Genomic DNA, 22148 nt, shown 5'->3' with positions numbered 1-22148 from the left:
TTTTCTGTCCTCTAGTTACATTTTAATCGAGAGGATATTTGATGTTATTTAGTGAAAAATCTGAGCTCCAGATTATTTGTAAAAAATTTAGACTAACTTTCCAAAGCACGGGGTTTTCTGAGTGCTTTGGCACACGGGCATGCAGGGTGTATGTTTATCACGCTCGCTGAGGCACCAGCTGGGGGTGAGCTCGCAGGCTCCTGTCTACGCTGTGAACATGCTCAGCTCACAGTTTCTCAAATCAGTCACGTCCCTGAACCAGAGCTCTTGTCATTCCTGCCCTAACACTGGTTCTCTGGAAGTGGGCTGTTTGGAGTGTGGACCCCACGGTTCAGATGTCCTGGCTCAAATCTTGACTCTGTCACTCACCAGCTTTATGACACGGGGCGAGTCACTTAATTGCTCTGTGCCTCATTGTTTCCTCATTGATAAAATAGTGATAATATGTCTTCCTGATAGCATAATCCTAAGAATTAAAGAAAATCAATCCATGTAAAGTGCTCAGGACAGTTTCTGGCCGTAGTAGGTGCTCAAGAAATGTAGGTTATTAATGCTATTATTAATATAACAAATCCACTTCTGCTTTTTGAGGTGGAGGAAGGAGAGCTGAGGGCAAAGTTGGACCCTGGTTAAGCCCTCGAAGCTTTTTCCTCCTGCTCTGGATCAGCAGGAATATGCTCAGTCCGCACCACCCCCAACACCTCAGACCTTCCCTCCAAGAGCATTTACTTTACCCCAAATCACAAACGCAGAGTCCTGGTTCACAGTGAATCATTCCACTGGTCCATCATCCACTGAGAGGCAGACCAGTTTTAATTTCCCTGGTCGAGCTTGGAATGTGATTTCTGGTCTCTCGCAAACATAACAGTAATAAGATTTTAGGATCCAGGGGAACCTTCAGTAGGTCTCTGTGCAAGAACTTGTCTGGAACCTTCCAGATAAATATACATCTTACTTAGAAGAAAGAGCCTGCAGAACAGAATATTCTGCAGCCTTCTTTGTTGTCTTTATTGTTGGATTTGACTCTCAAATTCTCCTGAATGGAAAGAAAGTTCATTTGATCATTTTTCTTGGTGCTTCCATATATTTGAAAAAATGTAACTAATACCTTCATTATTTATCAGTTATCAGAAGTCCTTTGTTCTTCCTGGACAGTTTTAGTCCTGTCTCCCCCCATATCTCTCAGTCTGTTCGGTGTTAAGTATTACATGGCCTCTTGGCGTTGTAATGCTGTGTTGCCTAATACAAGCCGTAGGTTCTTATTAGAACTGTTCCACTGGCTGTCGTTCTGCTGAAGTGCTCTGTGGTCTCAAATGTACGCACAAGTTGTCGAGTTGGTTTCTCACGGCCAGGGTAGGCCAGCAGGTGTTGAAGGGGCCTGGGCTCTGGAGCCAGTCTGCAGGGAGTGGGGATGTTCTCCGCTTACTGTCAGCTACTCTACCTCTCAGGGCTTCCATTTCTCCTCTGCAGAATGGGGCATTAACCACACCTGCCCTGCAGTTAGTTCTTTAGGAGGATCTGTGTGCGTTTTAGTACATGTAAAACACTTAGACTGGTGCCTGGCACGTGGCAGACATCCTGCAAATTTAACTGTTATCATGATTGTCATTCCTCTTTTTATACTTGAGGAAATACAGACTTACAAGGTCGCAGGCCCTGACGATGGTCTCTCAGGAAATAAGTGATCAAGGCAAATATTCATGCTTCCTGCGTCCAAGTTCCTGTAGTGGACAAAGTGATGGGCTGTCCAGAGTATGATTTGTTTGTCCTCGCCACCCTGCCATCTGACTTTGGTGGTTCCTTGTTGGGTTGTCTCATTAAGAGTTACTCTCTATGCTGCTGGCACTGAACTTGCCCATTTGGGACCAGTTCCTTGGCATTCTGAGGATTTTAAGGAAAAATATTTAATAGTGGGTCCTGACTTCCTCTCACTAGGCAAGGAGTAAGTTAAATGAGGAATCAGCTGTGTGACCACCGGGAAAGTGACTTGTGAGCTGAGATGAACCCTTCCCTTCTTGGACAGGGAGGGCAGAGCCGGCTTTGTGCTGGGTCATGCCTGGGCCATTCAGGTGTCGTGTGCAAAATCTGCATATAGGTGAGCTTTGTTTGTGAATATTGAGTGGAAACCCCCCCCAAAACAGAGGGCACCTCAGTTTAGGCTTGAAGTTTAGTGTAGTCATTTATCCTATTTCCATTGCTGCTGCTATTTTGTTTGGTTGTGGGATCTTATATAAACAAGCCTCTTTACACCAGTTCCTGAAACACATATGCTTTGTCAAACACTGCCCACGTCAGCTCAGCATAAGGCGAGAAATAGGAGAAAGTCCCTGGACATACAAAGATTTTACATAACCCGTGGATTAACCAACACATACCCTATACAATGCTGAAAATTATTTGCAGCTTTTTTTTAAGCCTGCATGCACAGTCACTCTCATTCTTCAGCAGCTATTAGATCCTCCCGGATGTCCCAGCAGGGATTGGCCTCCTTCGATGTAACATGACTGCCCCCTAGTGTTCGCACAGAGAATGACAGAGACATTCATTTTTAAAAATCATGAAATGTTTGGCAATAATATTTTCAGAGGTCCTTGAAGTTGCAGAAAACCGTAGTCATTAGGCAGTTAGTGTGGCTCACACGCCGTGAGGCAGACAAAGCAGAAAGGGAGTACTTCAGATCTGTGCTTTCTCCTCTTCCGAGTTGAAAGTAGTTTATAGGTGTTTGCTAATGCAGCTGCCCGACTTCTGGAATGGCTTGGACTGTGACATAGTGTTGCCCCAAATTAGGCTCCCACACAGTAATTTGAGAGCACCTTTGAGGGTAAATGCCCAGGGTCAGGGCTCCCCAGAAACTGATGGTCTGTTACGTGAAGCCTCTCTGGCCACTTCTGCAGGGCAAGACCTCAGGAAAATGTCTTTAGTTTCTTATGATAGTTAGAGGTCTACAAGAATCAATACTAACTCTTGGCTGTTGTGCCTTTTTCTACTTCCTGGTCAATTCAGGCCCAAAGAATTAAACAAAAAACACCAACACACACACACACACACACACACACACACACACACACAGGGCCACACCCCTCAGCAAAGTTAGCAGATCAATGGGTGTGGAGCTAGGTTAGGTTACAGTAGTGAAGGGCCCTGGTTTCTGACTCCAACACTGTCAGCTGTGTGACTACGGACAGGTGTTTAACTTTCCTAACTCTCAGTTTACCCTTGAGGAAAACGAGATCAATAATGAGCACAGGGCATCGTGCACGATAAAGTGGGAGCGTTTTGTAAGTGTTGGTGGTGATGATGGCAGCACCCAGAGCTCCAGAGGGCAGTCTGCTGTGTTTCCTAAGGGGGAGTGGACGAGACGTGCTTTCCTAAAATAAATCAGGGGAGACAGGATAGCTTCACCAACTCTTTCCTCAAAGGATGAGCAGGAATCTGGAATAAATGCAGCACGTGACAAAACCTCTCTGGGAATGCATAGAAACGGGGAACTAAACATGAAAATCTAAAAAGCTTTCCTTCCACTTTTAATATTGTTTGTTATTAGAGAATAAATTCCCTTAAATTTAAGGTTTTAGGTAGGAGACTGGCTCTACAAATGTTAAATAGAAATTTGAATTAGTTGCTAACATTGAAAAATTGAGAGAGATTTATTTAAAAATTCATTTTCCTAGCTTCCCTTGGAAGTCGTCAGAGGTTCTGGCAGTGCTGGGCCGTATTCCTCACGGCAGCTGTGAGCTGGAGCAGCGCCGTCGCCAGCGTCCCCCCTACAGCTCACCACAGGCCTCAGGCCTCCCTGCTGTCTCCCTAACGCCCATGTGGACTATCAGTAGCCAATTTTCATTGCTCCTGTGCTATCAGTTTCCTTCTATAAAGACAGCAGGGAATGTCTCAATCCAGGGCCATTTTTTTTTTTAACTATATTAGGGGTCAGCAAACTTTTTCTGTCAAGGACCAGGGTTTTTTTTTTTCCCGTGAGGAAGATCAGCCCTGAGCTAACATCTCTTGCCAATCCTCCTCTTTTTGCTGAGGAAGACTGGCCCTGGGCTAACATCTGTGCCCATCTTCTTCTACTTTATGTGGGACGCTGCCACAGCATGGCTTGACAAGCGGTGCGTCGGTGCGCGCCCGGGATCCGAACCTGCGAACCCCGGGCCACTGAAGTGGAGTGCGTGCACTTAGCCGCTATGTCACCAGGCCAGCCCAGGACCAGGTTTTTTGGCTGTGAGGGCCATGTGGTGTCGGTTGCAGCTACTCAGCTCTGCCCTTGTTGTGCAAAAGCAGCCGTGGGCAACATAAACAAATAACCTCAGCTCTGTCCTAACAGAACTATTTACAGAAGCAGGAGTGGGCCCGTGGGCTACAGTTAGCCCACCTGCTCTGTATTACCGCCTCGCTCCCGTGGTCACTTGGTTTGTGGCCTCTCCTTTGGACACTTTCTCCTCCTAATCTTGATTTGATTTTGTGTCATTGCTGCTGATAAGGTGCATGAACTTATGTTTTATATGCGTTTGTATCGGGCCTATCTTTTAAACCTTAAAAAATCAACCTTTAATGGCCCCCAGTGTCAGGAGATTGAATAGGCTCTGCTAAAGGTGCAGTTCTGCTCAAGCCTTATCTACAGGTGCTGTGGGTCAGGGAGAAGCTTCCTCAGGGGCCTTGTCTTTAAACAATCACGTGCTTCATCACAATCTGACACAGTCAAATGAAAGCTCATGGGATAAATGAAGGGAAACTACGTGTATCTCTGCTCATCTACACTGTGGCCTTGAGATGGATAGAGTCAGAGATAATTATTCTTTGGGAATAAATAATAATAAAGGGAAAAATGTGATGTTATGTGTAAAATGGGATCTCTAATCTACCTTCCTTCTGAAAGTCTGTGAGGTATATGTAATAAGATCACTAATAAGACCAGACCGCTGTAATAAGACCAACAAAAGACATCTGTAAGAACACCACTAAGTTAGGAAAAGAAAACTAAAAACCATGGTGAAGGAAGGAAAGGAACTAACCTTAAGTAAGCGTGTAATTGAACATGTGGCTTTGGCTGGCACCTTTTTGGCTGAATGGCCAAGTTAAGACGGCTGAGACGGAATGAGGGTCTCGATAAAACCACATTATCATGGCACATAGGATTTTTTGTACTGACTTCTTGTCACCACCTGTGCAGTAACAGTATGGGAGCACTGCTGGTGTGGTGGGGTCAGTGTTCAGCAGAAATTCCCCTTTGTTAAGGGGTGCCGTGCCTCAGAGAATGTGCCCCTTGGGTGAGCCAAACAACCTGTGAACATGACAAAAGGAAGAAATGCCCCTGGGGAACTTAAGCCGTGGTCAATGGAGGGGTCAACCCCTGATGAGAAGAATACCGTGGAACTTTGAAGGGTGCATTGCACAGTCTCCTAAAGACATTAATCAGTAATTCCTCATCATTATAACAATTGCCCCCATTTATCAGATGCTTTCAGGCACAGAGTTTAATTATAAGGAAGGCATCATCCCATCTTGTAGATGAGGAAACTGAGAGATTAGTGACTTGCTGGTGTCACCTATTCGTAAACGGCAGAGCTAGAACTTAGAGCCATCTGTCTGTCTCCAAAAACCTGTTCTTCTAACCACTGAGTGACACTGCCTCCTGTCTGGAAAGTGATCACCTATTAGAACTGGGCATGCTGCTACTGGAGTCCTGTTCGAAAGAAATATAATGTGAGCCACAAATGCGAGTTGGGTGTATAATTTTAAATCTGCTAGTAGCCACATTAAAAAAGCCAAAAGAATCAAGTGAAATTAATTTTAATAATATATTTAACCCACTGTCCCCAAAATATTATTTCATCATGTAATAAATGCAAAAATTATTAAAAAGAAATATTTAAAATTTTTTCACACAAAGTCTTCAAAGTCCAGGTGTGTTTTCCACTTACAGTTCATCACAGTTTGACTTCACCCCATTTCAGTGCTCAATAGACGCATGTGGCTAGAGGCTACCATATTGGACAGTTCAGTTCTACTGAGGGAAATGTGGGTTGGAGATGCTGAGGTCTCCTTCCACTTCATTTCTAAAAAACCCAAGTCCAGTGAAGGAATTATATCATCATCATCATCAGTCATCATCCATCATTTCACATGTGCAATCTTTTGTGTGTTTCAGGTGACCCAGGTCCTGCCAGCTACGGGAGGAATGGCCGGGATGGTGAGCGAGGCCCTCCAGGGGTGGCAGGAATTCCTGGTGTGCCCGGCCCCCCGGGCCCTCCTGGCCCTCCTGGGTTCTGCGAGCCGTCCTCCTGCACCATGCAGGCTGGTCAGCGAGCATTCAGCAAAGGGCCCAGTAAGTGAAAGGCTTAGTGCTGCCCGGCTGTCTGCATAAACCATGCCTGGCCAGGGAGCTTGGAGGAGAAACACCACCGGAAGCTGAGGCAGAGACGACAGTGCATCACCTTCACCATTATTACAGAAGTCCTACTTGACAATCAGATTTAGAACAATGGTGCTATTCGGTAAATCCTCTTTCCTTTCCCTTCGAGGGGAGATAGCAGAGTCATCAGTAAAAACAAAACAAAACAACCCTCCCTTTAAATAAATGTATAATCCTGTTCCCAGGATCTTGAACTTTGGTGTGTTATACATATAAGTGATATATCATGGGCCTCTGTGCCAATAAACAAAACAACAGTTTGGTTTACCTCAGCTGCAGTAGTTACTTTCGTTTTTATGTAGATGTTGTCCTCAGACTATTGTTCAGCGGTTAGAGGATCAGCAGACTAGAGATGAGGAAACCCCACTCCAGCCAATAGAATCGGTGCTTAAACTTCATCCACACGCCCTCTCAGGAAAGCAGAGGGAGTGATTTCCCGACATCATGTGCTGGTTTTCGTAGTCAGCCTGCATTTTTGTTGAACTGTACTGTATCCCAAACCTGTTAATATTTTGAGCTCTTCTATGTGAAAGCAAAGAAGGAATTTTAATATCCTGCCATTCGTAAGTTTTATTGATGAGATTATTTATTTTAAAGGTTTGAGGTAACCTCTCTGGCTGTACCAAAGAAGAAATAAATACGGTTTCTTAATCTCTTGCATGTTTTCTTATAAAGAATCATGTTCAATGAAAAGAAGTCACTGAGCTTATTTAGATATATTAAAAAATTTTAAATTCCTGGTATTTCCATAGGCATATGTTTATAATATTAGTGCTTTTTTCTACAGAGAAATTAAAAAGCCCATACTGTTCCCCAGAGGGTGTTACTGTGACAGAAGTTCTTTGTATGGATGTGTGTGGCGGCCGGGGAGGGCTTCATGGAACTTGTTGAAATTCTGATGAAAGCTGTGGGCCCATAGCCCAGAAAAACACACAAATGCGTGTGTGAAAGCGTGTTTGCAGACTATTTGAGAGCCTTCGTGGGCCCCCGAGTCTGGCCTTGCTTGGTCTCTGGGTGAGGAACCACTGCTTTCGTTTCAGTGGTTTGTTCGCTCCCTCCTATTCCAAACTTCACTGCTGCAACCATGGTTTACGTTCCACCATTTCTCTTCTACATTTTATAAAGATAGCTCAGCTAAAGCACTGCATTCTTGTCAATAAGACAGGGATTGCCTGACCACTCAGGCACTGTATTATTATTTACACAGACGCACTGGCTTGCTGTTCTATCAACATCTATATCAGCTATCAATCAGACTTAACATTTTCATTTTATGTCACAGTGCATATGAGTGACTTGTCCCAGAGCAGAGCACAGTGCTCAAAACAGTCACTATCTTCAGTTAGTTTATGGAACTCAGTTCTCTCAAGTCAAGGGAGGGTGAGCTCTAACTGGATTTTTGATATCAATTTTTTTTCTCATGTGTACTTTCTATACATTTAAAAACTTTAGCCCTGTTTGTTTGGCTAAATCAATCATTATATAATCTGTATTTGGCTTTCTTTAAAACCACTTATAGCATCGAGTTCTGTGCTTCTAGCATGGATTGTGCTTAGGGAGAAAGATTCCAACTTGGCTACATAGCTCAGTGTCCTTTACATAGACTGAGAAGGATGTTCTTCCTTCCTGTGGAATAGATAATTTTTGGAATTAGAGATATCTGTTCTAGCTACTTAAAATGATCTTTATATAAACAGCAAACTTTTTCAGGTACTGTGACATATAATCAAATAAATGCAAAGAAATTGCCTCATCGTTTCACCAAGATGGTTTTATTTTAACTGGAGTGACATAATACAATAAAAGAAAAATTAGATAACCAAATAAATACGTTTCTCAGTTCTATAATATAATATCCATAAGAAAATTAAAAAAAATAAAATTTCAAAGAACAGTTCATCTAACTGTTTTACAAACTTGATATATCAAAGGCCGTACAACAAGCCCAACAGATACCATGAGCAATGTTGGAAACAACCACTTACAAATAGATTAATGCAAAACTAGCACATTCCACATGGTGGGAACAATCCACTATAAATTCAGTTAAGTGAAATAGTTTACAGAAGCAGTAAATACTTGACTGAGAAATTGCAAAAAAAAGCATCCAGCAAGTTCTCTCCATGAAAAAGAATTGATAAATATTGAATAAGACCAAATCTCTCCCTCTCTATTGAAACAGAAATCTCCAAAACTTCTTTGAGATGTTTTTAAAGTTGGATCCAGCATCACCTGGAGAACTTGCTGAGAGAGAGAGGGCAAATAATTACAGTTGGTTGGAAACTGGCCTGTTACTCAAGGGCACATGGTTTCTGATTTATTCCCATTCAGTCCTCCCATGGCATTATGCTATGACTTTCACCCCAAGTACCTGGCAGGTTGGTTAAGAACCACAGAGATCACGTCCTGGTCTGATTGAGCACATGCATTCGCTGGCATGGTCGGGGTGCCTGCCTTCTGTCCAGCACCAGGGTGTGAGTGAGCAGTCACATCGGTTATGTGGTTGGTTGATTTGCGGACACTTTATCTTTCAAGCTGACTAAATGCGTGTTGCTATTCTTAAACATCATTAGTCAAATCTGATTTATTTGCAACCTGACAAAAGCTTAATGTAAATCCCTGCTTTAGACCACCTCTGTTTGGATTATTCAATTTTTTGGCTACTACAGTGTCTCTGATGTATAATATCTCTGAGTTTAAAAATAAACCAGTATGGGGGAAGGCCTTTAGAAACACATAAAATCACACCAAATGTCAAGAAAATTGCTGTTAAACATTTCCTGGTGGCCCTGGCAAAATGAGTGAAAAAGCAATAATAGGAAAAAAATACCAGCAAACTAGTAATTTTGCTGTTTACAAATGGGCAAAGGATATAAATGATTTTACATATCTTTTTTAAAAAAGAACATTTATTTTCAATAAATATGGCTCAAGTCCCTTTTTCACAGAGCAAAATAACTCCTTTTCAGTTGTGTACTGAGTCTATTTTAGTGAGTTTCTGATATAGGATGTGGCAGTATTAAGTGCATATGGCTCAGTACGTATTAGATCAAAATTGGTTAATATAATAATGTATGACCATAGACACACATGCTCAGATGCTCTTGAGTGGTCAGCCAGAGGAAGTGTAACGTAGTGTAACATGCCAGATCTCGTTATCACAGAGGGAGCTGACATATATTTTTAGTCTCAATAAAGGGCAATCCACACTCTTTCCCATAACATGCCTTCACATCATGCTCTTGACTCCAGGTTTTCTGAGAATAACTAGAGAGACAAGAACGGAAGGAAATTGGCTCCAAGAAACTAACTTTCCTTTTAAGATTTATTTGAATTTCTCTTTGACCTCCAAGTTGAAAATGTGTGTGTGAAAAGACATGAGAATATTCCTTAGAGAGCACCTGGTTAATTTACTGTATCTAAGGGGACCTGAAGATAGAACAGTTGAGAATTGTATAAATCATTTCCCAGTCTAAGTAAACATATAAATCCACTGGCATGTTCGGATGTAATTAATTTCTGTGAAGGAAACATGCTATGTGTCTAACTTCTCACTGCCTATTGTCTTATCGCTAACGACGGAAGAGCTTATATTTATGAGAAAAGTTAATTGTGATAGCTCTCATCTTGCCCAGGACCCTCCACAGCAATAAGTCTCAAATGATTTTAGTGAGGAGATCACTCTGTGGGACAGAAGTCACAAAGGGCCGCCTGCTCTCTGACCTGCGTTTCTGCTTATAATTCTCATCCGAAACCATTAGACCGGGCTTTCTATGAGCTGCTAGGGAGATGGGTTATAAACCTAATTATTCTGAGCTAAGCATCGATTCACGTGACAAACAAAAGCATAATTACCCCCACAGTATAAACATGAACTCTCAACAGACCAGTGTACAGGCTCCTTGGACATCTGTGTGGCATGTGAGTGTTTTTGGAGCATCCCTGTGGTTGAGACCCAACAGAAGAGAACTGAAGTGTGGAGCTTCAGCCACAAGAAGAGATGGTGTTAATAACCGCAGCTTAGAGCTCCCTGATTTAGGGTCAAATCCCTTATTGCTGAGATAAGGGACAAGGTCATTGTGCATCATGAACACATAGGAATCAAGGCCTCAAAGCATTATATCCAGATGGGATTTAAAATAAAACTAGTGCCACTCCACTTAACATGAGAACGTTGAGTTAAATCTTAAATATTCTGATGAGGTAAGATAAAGAACAAACAAAATGGGGAAAAAATGCACCCTAAATGTTATTTTTAAAATAAATAGTTATAAAATATGCCATAAAATAATCTGAATTTAAATACATCAAGACATTGAAAAATATTTATCCCTAAAATACACTTTAAATAATACAGCAAAATAAAAAGTTGTAATTAGCATCTTTACATTCATAAGCTTGTTATGGTTAAGCAACACACACCCTTCTGAAAAACTTAAATCTTACTGAACTACCCCCTAGGTTTAGTGAAATCACCTACATTATTAGTATTCGCTTTTGACAAATTCATGAAGCAAGTAGCTAACTCCTTGGGGTGTGCCATATACCCTTCGCTGTTGGATCTGAACGTGAAATTTTTTCCATTTAGATTTTCTTAGACTTTGCTTTGGTTTTTGAAGCCTGCCTTATCTTTGAGGTTAAATTTTTGCTATTCTGGGTCTGCTTGTCTGAATGAGTTTTCTCTGTGTTCATCTGGTTCTTCATTCAGTTTAACTACACTGCCCAGTGACGCTGTTGTGATTTTGTTGAGGAAGATGTCGGGGTCATGGCGCCAGCTGCACCACACAATAGAACTGCAGACGTCCACATGTCCTGTTTCCTGAGACGCCTAGCGGTTACACAGATTTAATGTAACTAATGCACCTTTACCAGCCAATTAATAAAAATACAATTCCATGGGCAAGTTACTTTGAAGTGCCTAGCATAAAAGACACAAACTGAATTCTTTTTTGCATCTCCTCCCCTTTGAAGCCTGTGTAGTCTCTCTGAGAGGAAATGGTACGGAAGGGGGTACATTCCTCAGCACTAGAGGATTCAGAAGGAACACTGGGAAATGATGACAATGAATACAGTGTGTCTTAAGAAGGTAGACACGGACAAATATGAAAAATAATTTAAGAACAAGAGCAATGAACAAATCTGCAAGATTTTTCTGAGAATTCATTAAAAACACTTAAGCATATAACTTAACCTAGCTCAATCTCTGGATATTATTACCAATGCCAGGAAAATTAAAATGGTATTTTGAAAAATAGTGTTCCTTATCTTACGCTTGTAAAGAGTGATGTATTTCTAGAAAAATATAAACATTTCACAAATCTAATTATACAATTTTAAGTACCTTGAACAATATGGAGATTTAGACATTGTGTAATTTTATAAATGGTCTACTTCTTGTGATAAGCTAATTGCCTTTTACTTGTCTGTCAAAAGAATCTCTACCCTGTCTAAAAGGCAGGATGACCACCTAGGTGTTTTCACGATAATCACTGAACTATGAGGGCAGTATACAAACTAACATTACAAAGAGTAAATGTGCAAGTTAACTAGGTCTATAAATCCACCACAGAAATAAAATGGAAACAGCCAACAAATCAAAGGTTATTGTGCCTCCTTCATAAAGATACTCAAAATGAGGAAAAACATAAATTAACAAGGAAATTAATGAAACGTAAATTAACAAGAAATTATTTACAAAAGCAAAAAAGAACAAGTGCAAAGGCGAGGGTCTGATTTAGTTGTCCACTAAACTGTTTCTAGCCTGGTATTTCTGCAAGTCTGCTCAGCTCTTCTGATTGAAATTGCTCTCCACACCATCTTGTGGACAAGAGGAGGAATATCATAGTCTCAACAGACAAGAGAGACTGCAGAAAATTTACCTCTTACTGAACCCCTAGAACATATTCATAAAGAATTATTTTATAATCCAAACATCAAATGACATCTTTTACAGACAAGATATCGTAAGATAATTACTTAAGCTCTATAATATAAGTGACTAAAATTTTAAAGTTTCAACAATGCCATGAAATATAGAAATACACATATGGGATTACTTTAAAGTCATTAACTAAGTTACTTTGATCACAAGGTGAAAAATTTCAAAGGTTAAGACTGGCTGTGTTTCTCTTATGGTTAGGGAAAAATGGTTAATGTCTTCAGTAGGAAAGAACAAAGAACAAACTCATGAATTTAGTCTTCCTTTTTTCTTTAGATTCCAGAGGCCATAAATAGTCATTGAAGTCATATCTTATTCTTTGCACAGAAAGATTTCTATCTGAAAGTGTTAACTGATTTTGGTATGTTAGACTGGAGTTCAAACATACTTATATAGGGCAAACACAGTTTTAATTATTATCATGGCCTACAATTATTTTTTATTTAAATACTTATGTTGTCTGGAGTCCAAACAAGAGATAATTCAGGAAATTTGATAATTCTTCTTCTCTGCCGTGGACATTACTGACATCTGTGTGAAAGTAAACAAATGTTTTGGAATGGAATAAAATGATCCAGGAGAGTTGGCACCACTGAGTTATTTAGGGGGAAATTTCCCACCCTACTTTGGGGCTTAATTATCCACTTTCTTTTTATTAAAGGAATTAGGCAACTGCGAAATCTCCACTTTATTTGTTGTTGTATTCGCTGTACCAGCCTCTCTTGTTGCTCTCTGTTGCACATCATGTGTATAGAGATGAGGCAGGAACGAGTGATGGAGGATAAATTACACGGTAGGGGAGAGAGGCTCACGCCATGTGGACTCAGCCCCGCTTCCCTCGTCATGCCAGGGGTAGATTCAGTCATATGTGTCAGTTATGAAAAATGAGCTTGAACCAGTGTGACAGCTCTACTTTGCAATATGCATCACATAACATTATATTCCACCTTCTCCTTAAATCACCTGAATAAATCCTAATTCTTGAAACAAGAATAAGGCAGCCCAGCATTAATGGAATTTAGAAAAAGAAAGCTTCCTAAATATACAATTTGTAAGAAAGGATGCATGACATATTCTGTGGAATTAAAATGAACATAATTTATGACACAAGAAAGCGAACTGAGTCTTTTTATGAATATGAAAGGATCGACTCAAAGAAAACAAAGTAAAATACATTGCTGACCATCAGCAAAAAAGTTCATAAAAACATTAAAATGGTAAAATAAATACTTCTGGATTAGCAAAGAGGCAAAAGGATAAACAACCTATTAATTAATATAAAAAATAATCTTTGAAAACATATAAAATGTTTCGTTTTATAACAAATTCAAGTAAATTAATGAGTGGCAGATGAGTAGTAAGCTTTCAGAAAATTCAACAAATTAAAAGCTCAAGATATACACATAGCACCAGATTTTAGATCTCTGTACATTTTTTGGGGATAAATTATCATTTCACTGAGAAAATGCATATGTATATTCCAATTGTGTAAGTCTAAAACAGAGCACCATTGTACGTATTGCACAGGAAAGACAAGAATAAAATCAGTTTAAAGTTAAAAACACTTGAAATAAATAAAATAACCTTGGAAAATAAAATAAATAAACTTGGAATTGAAATATATAGCATAATTCCATACGAAATAACTAAAAGGTTGCATGTATGCACAGCCGTGTAGGCAGTACCTGACCCGCAGTTGGTCATCTATAATGAAAACCAGTTCACCCGCGTGTTCAGGCACGCTCCCTGCACAGCTCCGTTCACAGCTTTCTCCAGTTTCAGCGGGCTTGCCTTTCTCAACTCATTTTTAATTAACAGGTAAGAGCAATCCCCCCGGCCTGGTTTAGCCAAGTTGGAGTCTGCACTGCTCCTTGAAGAGCGTGGCCACCTGACTTCCGTGACGGGAGGGCTCTGCGTGGCACACTCTCCGCCTCTTTGGTACCCGCTACTTAGATTTCAGCAACATCCTCAGGGTCAATGTTCTAGAAAATCAGTTGTTTTCAACCAACAGTTTCTTAAAATAATGTATAGCTAGGCCATAAAATTACCACGTAGTGATTTGGTTGGTGATCCCTATGTCCTCGTTCCCTGTCGGAGGGCTCGGGCTTCAGCGCCTGCTGTTTCCCCTGAGGTGAGGGTCATCTCTCTGGCCTGAGTGCTAGCTGCATGTTTGGTCTCAGGGCTGCCTCTGCTGCCCTGTCCCTCTGGCTGCAGCTTCTGTAAGAGCCTTTGGGCTTCACCTTGTCCATGTGCATCTGCTGTGATCTTTTAGGGCAAGAGGGTTTCTTTCCCAGTCGCTACACCTCCGTCCTTTGTACTCATGGCTGGTGCTTGTCTTAGTTTGAGAGCGATGCGGTCAGAAGGTAATGGATACAGGCGCCCAAAGACCTCACTAGGCCATTTAAGCTTCAAAAGTACCAGACAGCTGGGTGCCCTCACCACCAAACAACTCTTAGGGAAAACAGCTCTCTGCTTCCCAATGAGGAACTCAGCGCAGGGCTCACAGCGTTGGGCTCTTCTTGGGGAACTCTAGCACTGGTGGCCTCCGTGCCTCCCTTTCCATGCAGTTTGCATTCATGCCAGTGGTGATTGCTTTGAGTTGTGCTCATTACACAGAAGTAACAAAATCACATCAGTAGTTGGCTGTGGTGCGTTTTTGGGCTCCCTCATAACAGAGCCTCCTGGATTTTTTCCAAAATAAAAGTCATGAAGTGAAGTGCTTATCGTGTATGTATTTCTAAGTAGGGTGGATAGAGGATGGTATAAGAATTCTTGAGCTATAAAAAAGTAGTCAGAAAACATTCAGCAGACGCATGCACTATATCAAAAAACTTGATGAATTTTTTAGCAATGATAGTAAGTTTAAACACCAAGAAAACTGCAATATACGTCTGAAACTTTAAAATTCAGAAATCAAAGGCCAAATACAAGTTGATGAGACTATGAAATGTACATCACCATCAGCCTACTAAATCAAAAGTTGTCATTTCCTCCAGAAGAAAAACTAATAAGATTTGCTTCTGTATTTCATAGAAAACTCTAAACAAAAATCATAGTAATGGTGAAGCAAAACACATGGAATGAATTTGGGAAAAGTCTAAAAACGCTGATATTGCAATTACTATAGGAGTAGGATTCCAATTGTTGCTCTTAATGTCTGGCCTACACCAAAAAAAAAAAAAGAAGAAAAGAAAAGCCGCCCCCATATCATGAGGTGTTGACTGTATTAAGGTAGATCCACTGGCAAGGAGATATCACAGGACTGAAGTCTTGCTCAGGTGTGTCATTTCCCACCTGTCCGCTGACGGGCGTGAGACACGGGATAGAGGCAATCTTCCGGGTTACATCGTCCACTAGGTCCTGGGGGGCCCTGGGGCCCAGGGGCCCCTGGTGAGCCTGGCAAACCCGGAGCTAATGAAATAAAAGACCCTATCAGAAGGCAGATCACATACGGCTCTTCCTCCCTCACTCCAACCAACATGGCTCATTCACCTTCACCTGTGGCAACACCTAAGGGCCACGGGGAGAAGGCCTGGTTCCTGTTTTTAGAGGCTGGCTTGTGTCGTGAAGATAAGACCACCATTACCTGAGGTCCCAGGAAGACCCGGACTCCCTGGAAGCCCAATGCCCGGTTCCCCTCGTTCTCCCTTCTGTCCTCGGTAGCCTAAGTGAGAGATACATAAAAGAGAGACACAAAAGTAAGAGTCTTCTATGGCAGCATGGCCCATGCAGGAACCATGCTCTGAGCCTGTGATATTTATGTAATTCTGCACTTAACATGAAGAGTACCGTAGCTGTTTTGCATTAACCACATATTAAACTTACATATCAATCAGATTAGGTGCAATGGACAAGGAGGATCTTAGAAATATGCCACTACTATAGAAAGTTCCAACTAGTTAAACTCTTGATAGGGAGATTTTGGGCACTGAAAATGATACCTAAATAACTCAGTCATTCATATCTTCTTTCAAATAGCTATGACAGGTGTGTGAGATCTCTTCAACAGGAATTCAGACTGGAGGGTGGGTACAGACTACATATAAGAGGTATACTGAAAGAATTCTGCTTAACACGAGGACAAGATAATACGACAGCAAGAATCTGGACCTTAGTCCATGAATTAAAGGGTACAAAAGGAATGGAAGCTCATGATTTTAATAAGTGACAGTAGGAGTGTGAATATATGTGAATCCATCCATCTCAGGAATGGAGAGGGGACAAATCCGATCTTTGTTCAAATTGATGACTATAACATTACATCCTTTCTAAGTAAAGTTAAAACAGCAACCCCACATTTTAACATGGCGGTTTGTAACTCCAAAGGACGAGGAGCTTCAACAATGCTAGAAAGCAAGAGGAGACTGAGGGGTCCTTCCAAACTCACTTTATCAAGTTCAGATGCTTTAACCAAAATGAATTAGGTTTCAGATATTGGTATCCATTTTAAGACAAAATCATTCCTATTGTTGAACATGCTTGTTGTCACCTGAGCTTGAGAAATTTGTGCCTCTGGGAGCCCTTATCTCTGCTTTAAAAAAGCATAAAACACTTTTATCTGTGTTTTATAGGGGAAAATTCTTTTTTTTTTTTTTTGTGAGGAAGACTGGCCCTAAGCTAACATCTATTGCCAATCCTCCTCCTTTTTTTCCCTTTTTCTCCCCAAAGCTCCAGTAGATAGTTGTAGGCCACAGCTGCACATCCTTCTAGTTGCTGTATGTGGGACACTGGGATCCGAACCCGGGCCGCCAGCAACAGAGTGTGTGCACTTAACTGCTAAGCCACGGGGTGGCCCCTATCTGTGTTTTATATGTTAGCGCCCATGTAAGACTTCACTTGAAGAAAAGGTTCTTTGGCTACAAGAGCTTTCCAGTGATGGTAAGTAGAGTTTTAATTTCCAACTTTTTTGCACTTAAACAGCAGCCTAATGATTGCTCCTGGTCCCGAATGAACAGAGCAGTCACACAGAATCATGCAGACACACAGCAAGGACAATTGGTAGGAGACCACCTCAGTAGGAAATGGTAGACCCTAACGTAGTTGCATCTTTCTGTAAAAGTGTGTTACTGCAGCAGACCAGGAGAGGAGGAGAAAATTTAATACTTTCTATGAACAGTACGTAAGACAAATTATTTCCCATTACTGTCGAGAATTAGACATCATTTTGGGGTTACCATTCTCTGTTTTGACTTGACCATACACTGTACACACTATTATCCAAATAACATTAGCAATGTAATCACCACACAGTTATTTCTTGGCTTTGGAGGTGTGACCTGACATAAACGTGAAAATAGTGGAAAAAAGGATAAATATTCAGGAAATATTTTGATGCGCACATTGGAAATACATCCAGTGGAAAATTTTCACACAATTATATCTGAAAACTATGTTACAGATATTCAATACATTCCTAGATCCCAGAGAGAACAGTGGCCCAACTGTGCGGCACAATATCCTAAATTGATACATAATCAAATTTGAAATATTATCAGGATTTCTTTTATATAAGTGACTTTCATTTAACATATGTGAACAACAAGAAAAAATGTCTGTACTTAGGGTCATTTGAAAGCACCCTTCCAAATCCATTATTTAAACATTTCTGTAAAATAACATTTATTACATGAGGTATATTTGAGAGTTCAACTCAGCTTCCGCTATCACAGAAAGATGGTGAAGCTGACCCTCAAGCTTTCTCAGTAAGTGCTTAAGATCATAGTCTAAAAAAATGAGGAAGAAAGAAAAATAACTAAAGATATATGAACTCTAGATTAACACGAGGATTAATAAGACTACCAGAATTCCAAATGAAGAACATATTTGCTAAAACCTACATGTTTAAACTCAGTTCTCATATTTTAATATAATGCAAAAATACATTATTCCACGTGGATTTCAGTGCATATGGTATCACAAAAGAGGAAACAATAATTTGTACATTCGTATAATAGGGTAACCTTTACACTTCTGTCTAACGTAATCATTTATTTGTACAGACCTCTCAGTTCACTGGGTGAATAACCACCTATTACTAGTAGATAAAGCTACTGAACCACACAGGCACGTGCGAGCTTTCTCTCTTAAACTTCCTAATAAGGCCCCAAGCTCATTTCCTATGAAGGCTGCCATAAAGCCATGAGGTCTTATTCTACAATTGCTTCACAAAAACTTCAGCTAGGAGTGCTAATGAAGTCAAGAACAGCTTTCCCATCTTCTAGAACTAAGCTTTTTGCCCTTTTAGTGTAGGCCTCTCCTGATTTGGAAAAGGCTGGAAGGCTGGTCTATCTGCCAGCGGACATGCATTTTCAGGGACTCTGAGCAGCAGGATGACAGCTCGCTATCACCGTAGCCTGTGTAAGAGAACAGAAATGAGACCGCGGCAGTCCCCTAACCTAAGCATCTGGAGGCGTCATCACTGAAGAAACGGGGCGCTCGCTAGTTTTCTGGGTGGGAGAGGCTATGTGTTTCCAGTAGGGAGGTGTCTGTTCAACTCCAGGATTCACTTTAGAGTCGTAAATCTGCATCTATCTGCACACTGACAGATGGAGCCAGAAAGGGAGGGCTACAGCACTTTGGGAAGGACGATTCTCCCTGTGGGGCCTGCCGCCAGCCTTGCACGTTGTTCAGTGGCCTCCCTGGCTCCGGCCTGCTAATTGACAGCAGCGCCCTGCCGTCATTTTGACACACACATGCCCCCCATTTCCTCAGGCCCCTGCTGCTAGACAAACTTGAAAGGTCAAATCTACATCAGTCACATGAACTACCCTGTAGGCCACTCGCAAACGAATAACAGAATGTTTCCTCCACTATAAACCAATAACTGTTCAACTTTAGAAGTTCAAAAGTAAGAACAACCATTCCCAATACTGTCCTTCCAAACCGATGGAAAGCACCCAGGACGGCTGGATCTGTTTTCTCCTACTAACTCCATATCCACGCAAGTGCGGGGTTCTTTCCAAAACGGCTGGGGTTTTCAAGGGTGGTGTCTGTTCTTCAGAGTGTTCACAGGGTGGAGAATCAGTTGTGTTTGGAAAAAGTTTAAATGAAGTTCTTTCTCCTAAAACTCGCCCAAGAGGATAAGTCTGTTGGGAGAACTTGCCTCTCTTGTTCCTATATGGGAATCCAGCTGGATCAGGCCTCTCAGGGCTTCTCTGATCCTGACGTGGCACGTTTGTCCTCACCCCGCAGCACGAACACTCAGGTCAGACAACGGAGACACATGGCGGGAACAGGGAACACCAGGGAAGGGCCCCTCTCAGCGCACAGTGGGAGGGCAATAGTCAGAAATCCACGGGATGGTTAAAATCTAACTGTGCCTGGAAAGGCTTGTGAATTTAGAAAAGATGTCAACAATCACTTCTTTTGGGAATTTAGGAAAAGTGCAAACGAGCTGACCCAACTCAGAATGACATTGGTCTCTCTTCTCCCTGCGGGAAGGCCAGGGTCCCCCAGTTCTCACTGTCAGAATCTTGGCAGGAGCAGCACCTCCCTGTCCAGCCTGCATCGTGTGCTTCTGACAGCCTCACGTCCGTTTTCTCCTTGTTCTCTGGTCTCTCACTTCTCAGAAGAAGCACAGGAAACTTGCGAGACCCTTTAAATTTCTGTCCTTCCCTAAAGAGAGTAAGATAACAAAGGACTCATTCTGCAGTGCATACTTCAAACCAAACCACTTCGTTTCAAATGAAAATGGATTTTTTTCTGGAAAAACACTGAAAAATCAAGTCTCTTGGAAATTTTGGAAGAGCCACCATCATGCAGAATTTTGCGTGGGTGGACACACCAAGTTGCGCTTGGTGTCCGATGTCCGTTTCCCTTCTGTGCCGCGTCCTCACTTCGGCCTCTCCTCAGACTCTGTCACTGTGTCCCGACCAGGACGAACAGCCAACAGCAGCTGGGGTTTGCATGGTCACTAGGGTAACAGTTTTATAAGCACTTTTTCTTTCCTTTTCGAGAAAATTTGTAAATCAAGCCGAGCAAAGCCTTGAAGTTACATGAGAAGTTCATCTTCTGAGCACTTCATGTCTATCTATCTCCCAGAGAAAAGCCCTTCAGTCCTTGTGAACTCCTGGGGAGGCACCAAAAATCACACAGCAGACCCTTGTTTTATTCTTTACAGTAAGATGTCTCAGTGGCTTTACACAGGATGATCAGTACGGCATCACTACGGGCCAATATTTCTTAAAAACGAGTTCCCATATTTTGCAAGTTTTCTTTTTCTGCTACATTTCTGGCAGTTAAATGAAAAGGAGAGGTCACGGGAAAGTTGAGGAGACGCATGGGTTACAGTCAAGACACGTGTGACGTCAGAGACCCTCTGGTGGGACAAAAGTCTTGTCAATTTTATTACACGTTGGTTTTAAAAACGTGGGAAATAATATGGGGAAGTCTTTCAAACTCAAGAATTGCCTCCAGAAGCCCTATCCGAAGCAGAGGTAGTCTATAAGATCTCCCTGCAGAGCAGTAGATGAATCCCATAGAAATCCTTCGCAAGGGGAAGGCAAGGCAAGAGATACACAGAAGCCTTGTTTCCAAAGCTTCAGGGACGGCTTGACTCAGCACCGCCTCTGACTGAGACCCTCCAGGTGGGCCTCCCTCCACAGGAAGGGAGCCCAGGGACAGGTGTTTGTGGGGACAGGCAACACGACCTCCAGAATGGTTTTCCTTGATGTCCTGACTCTCCACTGTTTTTGTCTTCTTAGGCCGCTGCTTTTAGAAGCGTCTGTCCAAGGTTTTCCTCCCGTTGGTGCTAACAGCCCTTACTCTTCACGCGGTTGGAGGCATCAACATCTTCAGATGTGCTTTCAAGCTCTTCCTTCCAGGCTCACGTACTCTGCCTTCACAACAGACCCGACTAGCGAAAGATAATAATTAACCACCCTCTGCACAACGGTGTACACACGGAAGGCTATACCCGATTCTACATCCTTTCTTCCAACTATCTGCTGAGCTCTCTATGATCTACGGGAAAGCCAGAATAAGCCGTCTAGTTTAGGCAAACTGGAGTGATTTTACCCTGTTGTTTTACACTGTGCTAACTAGAGCAAAGCATTGCCAGTCTTGATTGTGAGTTAGGACCCCAGCAGACCCTGTAACTGGGGACAGTTTTTGCTCTCCAGATGATGGAGGGCGTGTCAGTCACCTTGGGCACTTCCTTCAGAAAACAAGGCTCAAGGTTCCGGAACAGCAGTAGGAAGGATAGTGAACGAGGGGAAGAAAATTCATTCTCTACATACATAGTATTTTGGACTGTATGCCTATGTGATTTTGGTATTAACTTACTCTTTTTATGCTCTATACAAGCTTTTGAGTATTTCCAGGAGGTCCCTTGGGTTCCTCTATGGATACACACGAAAGGCAGTTTCCCGGGTCTTACATTTCATGGTATGTGCTCCCTGGATTTAACATTTCCTTGTCAGAGCTGCGAATCGTCTACACCAACATCTATTCTGTCCCTTTGCTGACTGTTAATCATGCTTCTAGAGAACGGCCTTGCCAGCTTACCTTAGTCAAGCTGTATATAAGGTCATGTCTCTCATCAAGTTGTCATCAGTACAACAAATTTTTGGGCAATTTAAGTAAAGTCTTCCTTTAAAAATTTTAGAAACTATACAAGAAATTCTTTAAAATTCAACAATTACCATCTGCAATCTCTATTTGAAGGAGAAGGATTCTAAAATTTCTCAAAAATATATTTTGGACTCAAATCACTACTTATAGTAATGTCTCTTAAGTCTTTTTCTTCAGTTTCTTTAAGATACTAAGATGATGATTCTTGCTGTGTACTTACATCAAGAG

The 22148-nt window shown here is 41.7% G+C and overlaps 2 protein-coding genes across 6 annotated transcripts in view; one reads left to right on the top strand and one right to left on the bottom strand.

Annotated features, from left to right (window-relative positions):
• COL9A1 (collagen type IX alpha 1 chain) overlaps window positions 1-7155 on the top strand; it is a 63336-nt gene extending 56181 nt beyond the window's left edge. For all 3 annotated transcript variants that reach the window (XM_087438777.1, XM_087438776.1, XM_087438775.1), the window contains one exon: window positions 6149-7155. In XM_087438777.1, the coding sequence (XP_087294903.1) occupies window positions 6149-6333 (185 nt within the window). In that variant the 3' untranslated portion in view covers window positions 6334-7155. The remainder of the gene's footprint in view (window positions 1-6148) is intronic.
• Window positions 7156-15579: 8424 nt separating this feature from the next.
• Window positions 15580-22148, bottom strand: part of COL19A1 (collagen type XIX alpha 1 chain) — a 297117-nt gene continuing 290548 nt past the window's right edge. For all 3 annotated transcript variants that reach the window (XM_014782544.2, XM_087437889.1, XM_087437888.1), the window contains 2 exons: window positions 15937-16014; window positions 15580-15761 (listed from right to left, as the gene is read on the bottom strand). In XM_014782544.2, coding sequence (XP_014638030.2) covers window positions 15634-15761; window positions 15937-16014 — 206 coding nt within the window. In that variant the 3' untranslated portion in view covers window positions 15580-15633. The remainder of the gene's footprint in view (window positions 15762-15936; window positions 16015-22148) is intronic.

This window comes from Ceratotherium simum, chromosome 13 (genome assembly GCF_057802395.1).
Source record: "Ceratotherium simum simum isolate JZ-2026a chromosome 13, ASM5780239v1, whole genome shotgun sequence".
NCBI classification, from domain to species: Eukaryota; Metazoa; Chordata; class Mammalia; order Perissodactyla; family Rhinocerotidae; genus Ceratotherium; species Ceratotherium simum.
This window is presented reverse-complemented; position numbering and strand designations above follow the sequence as displayed.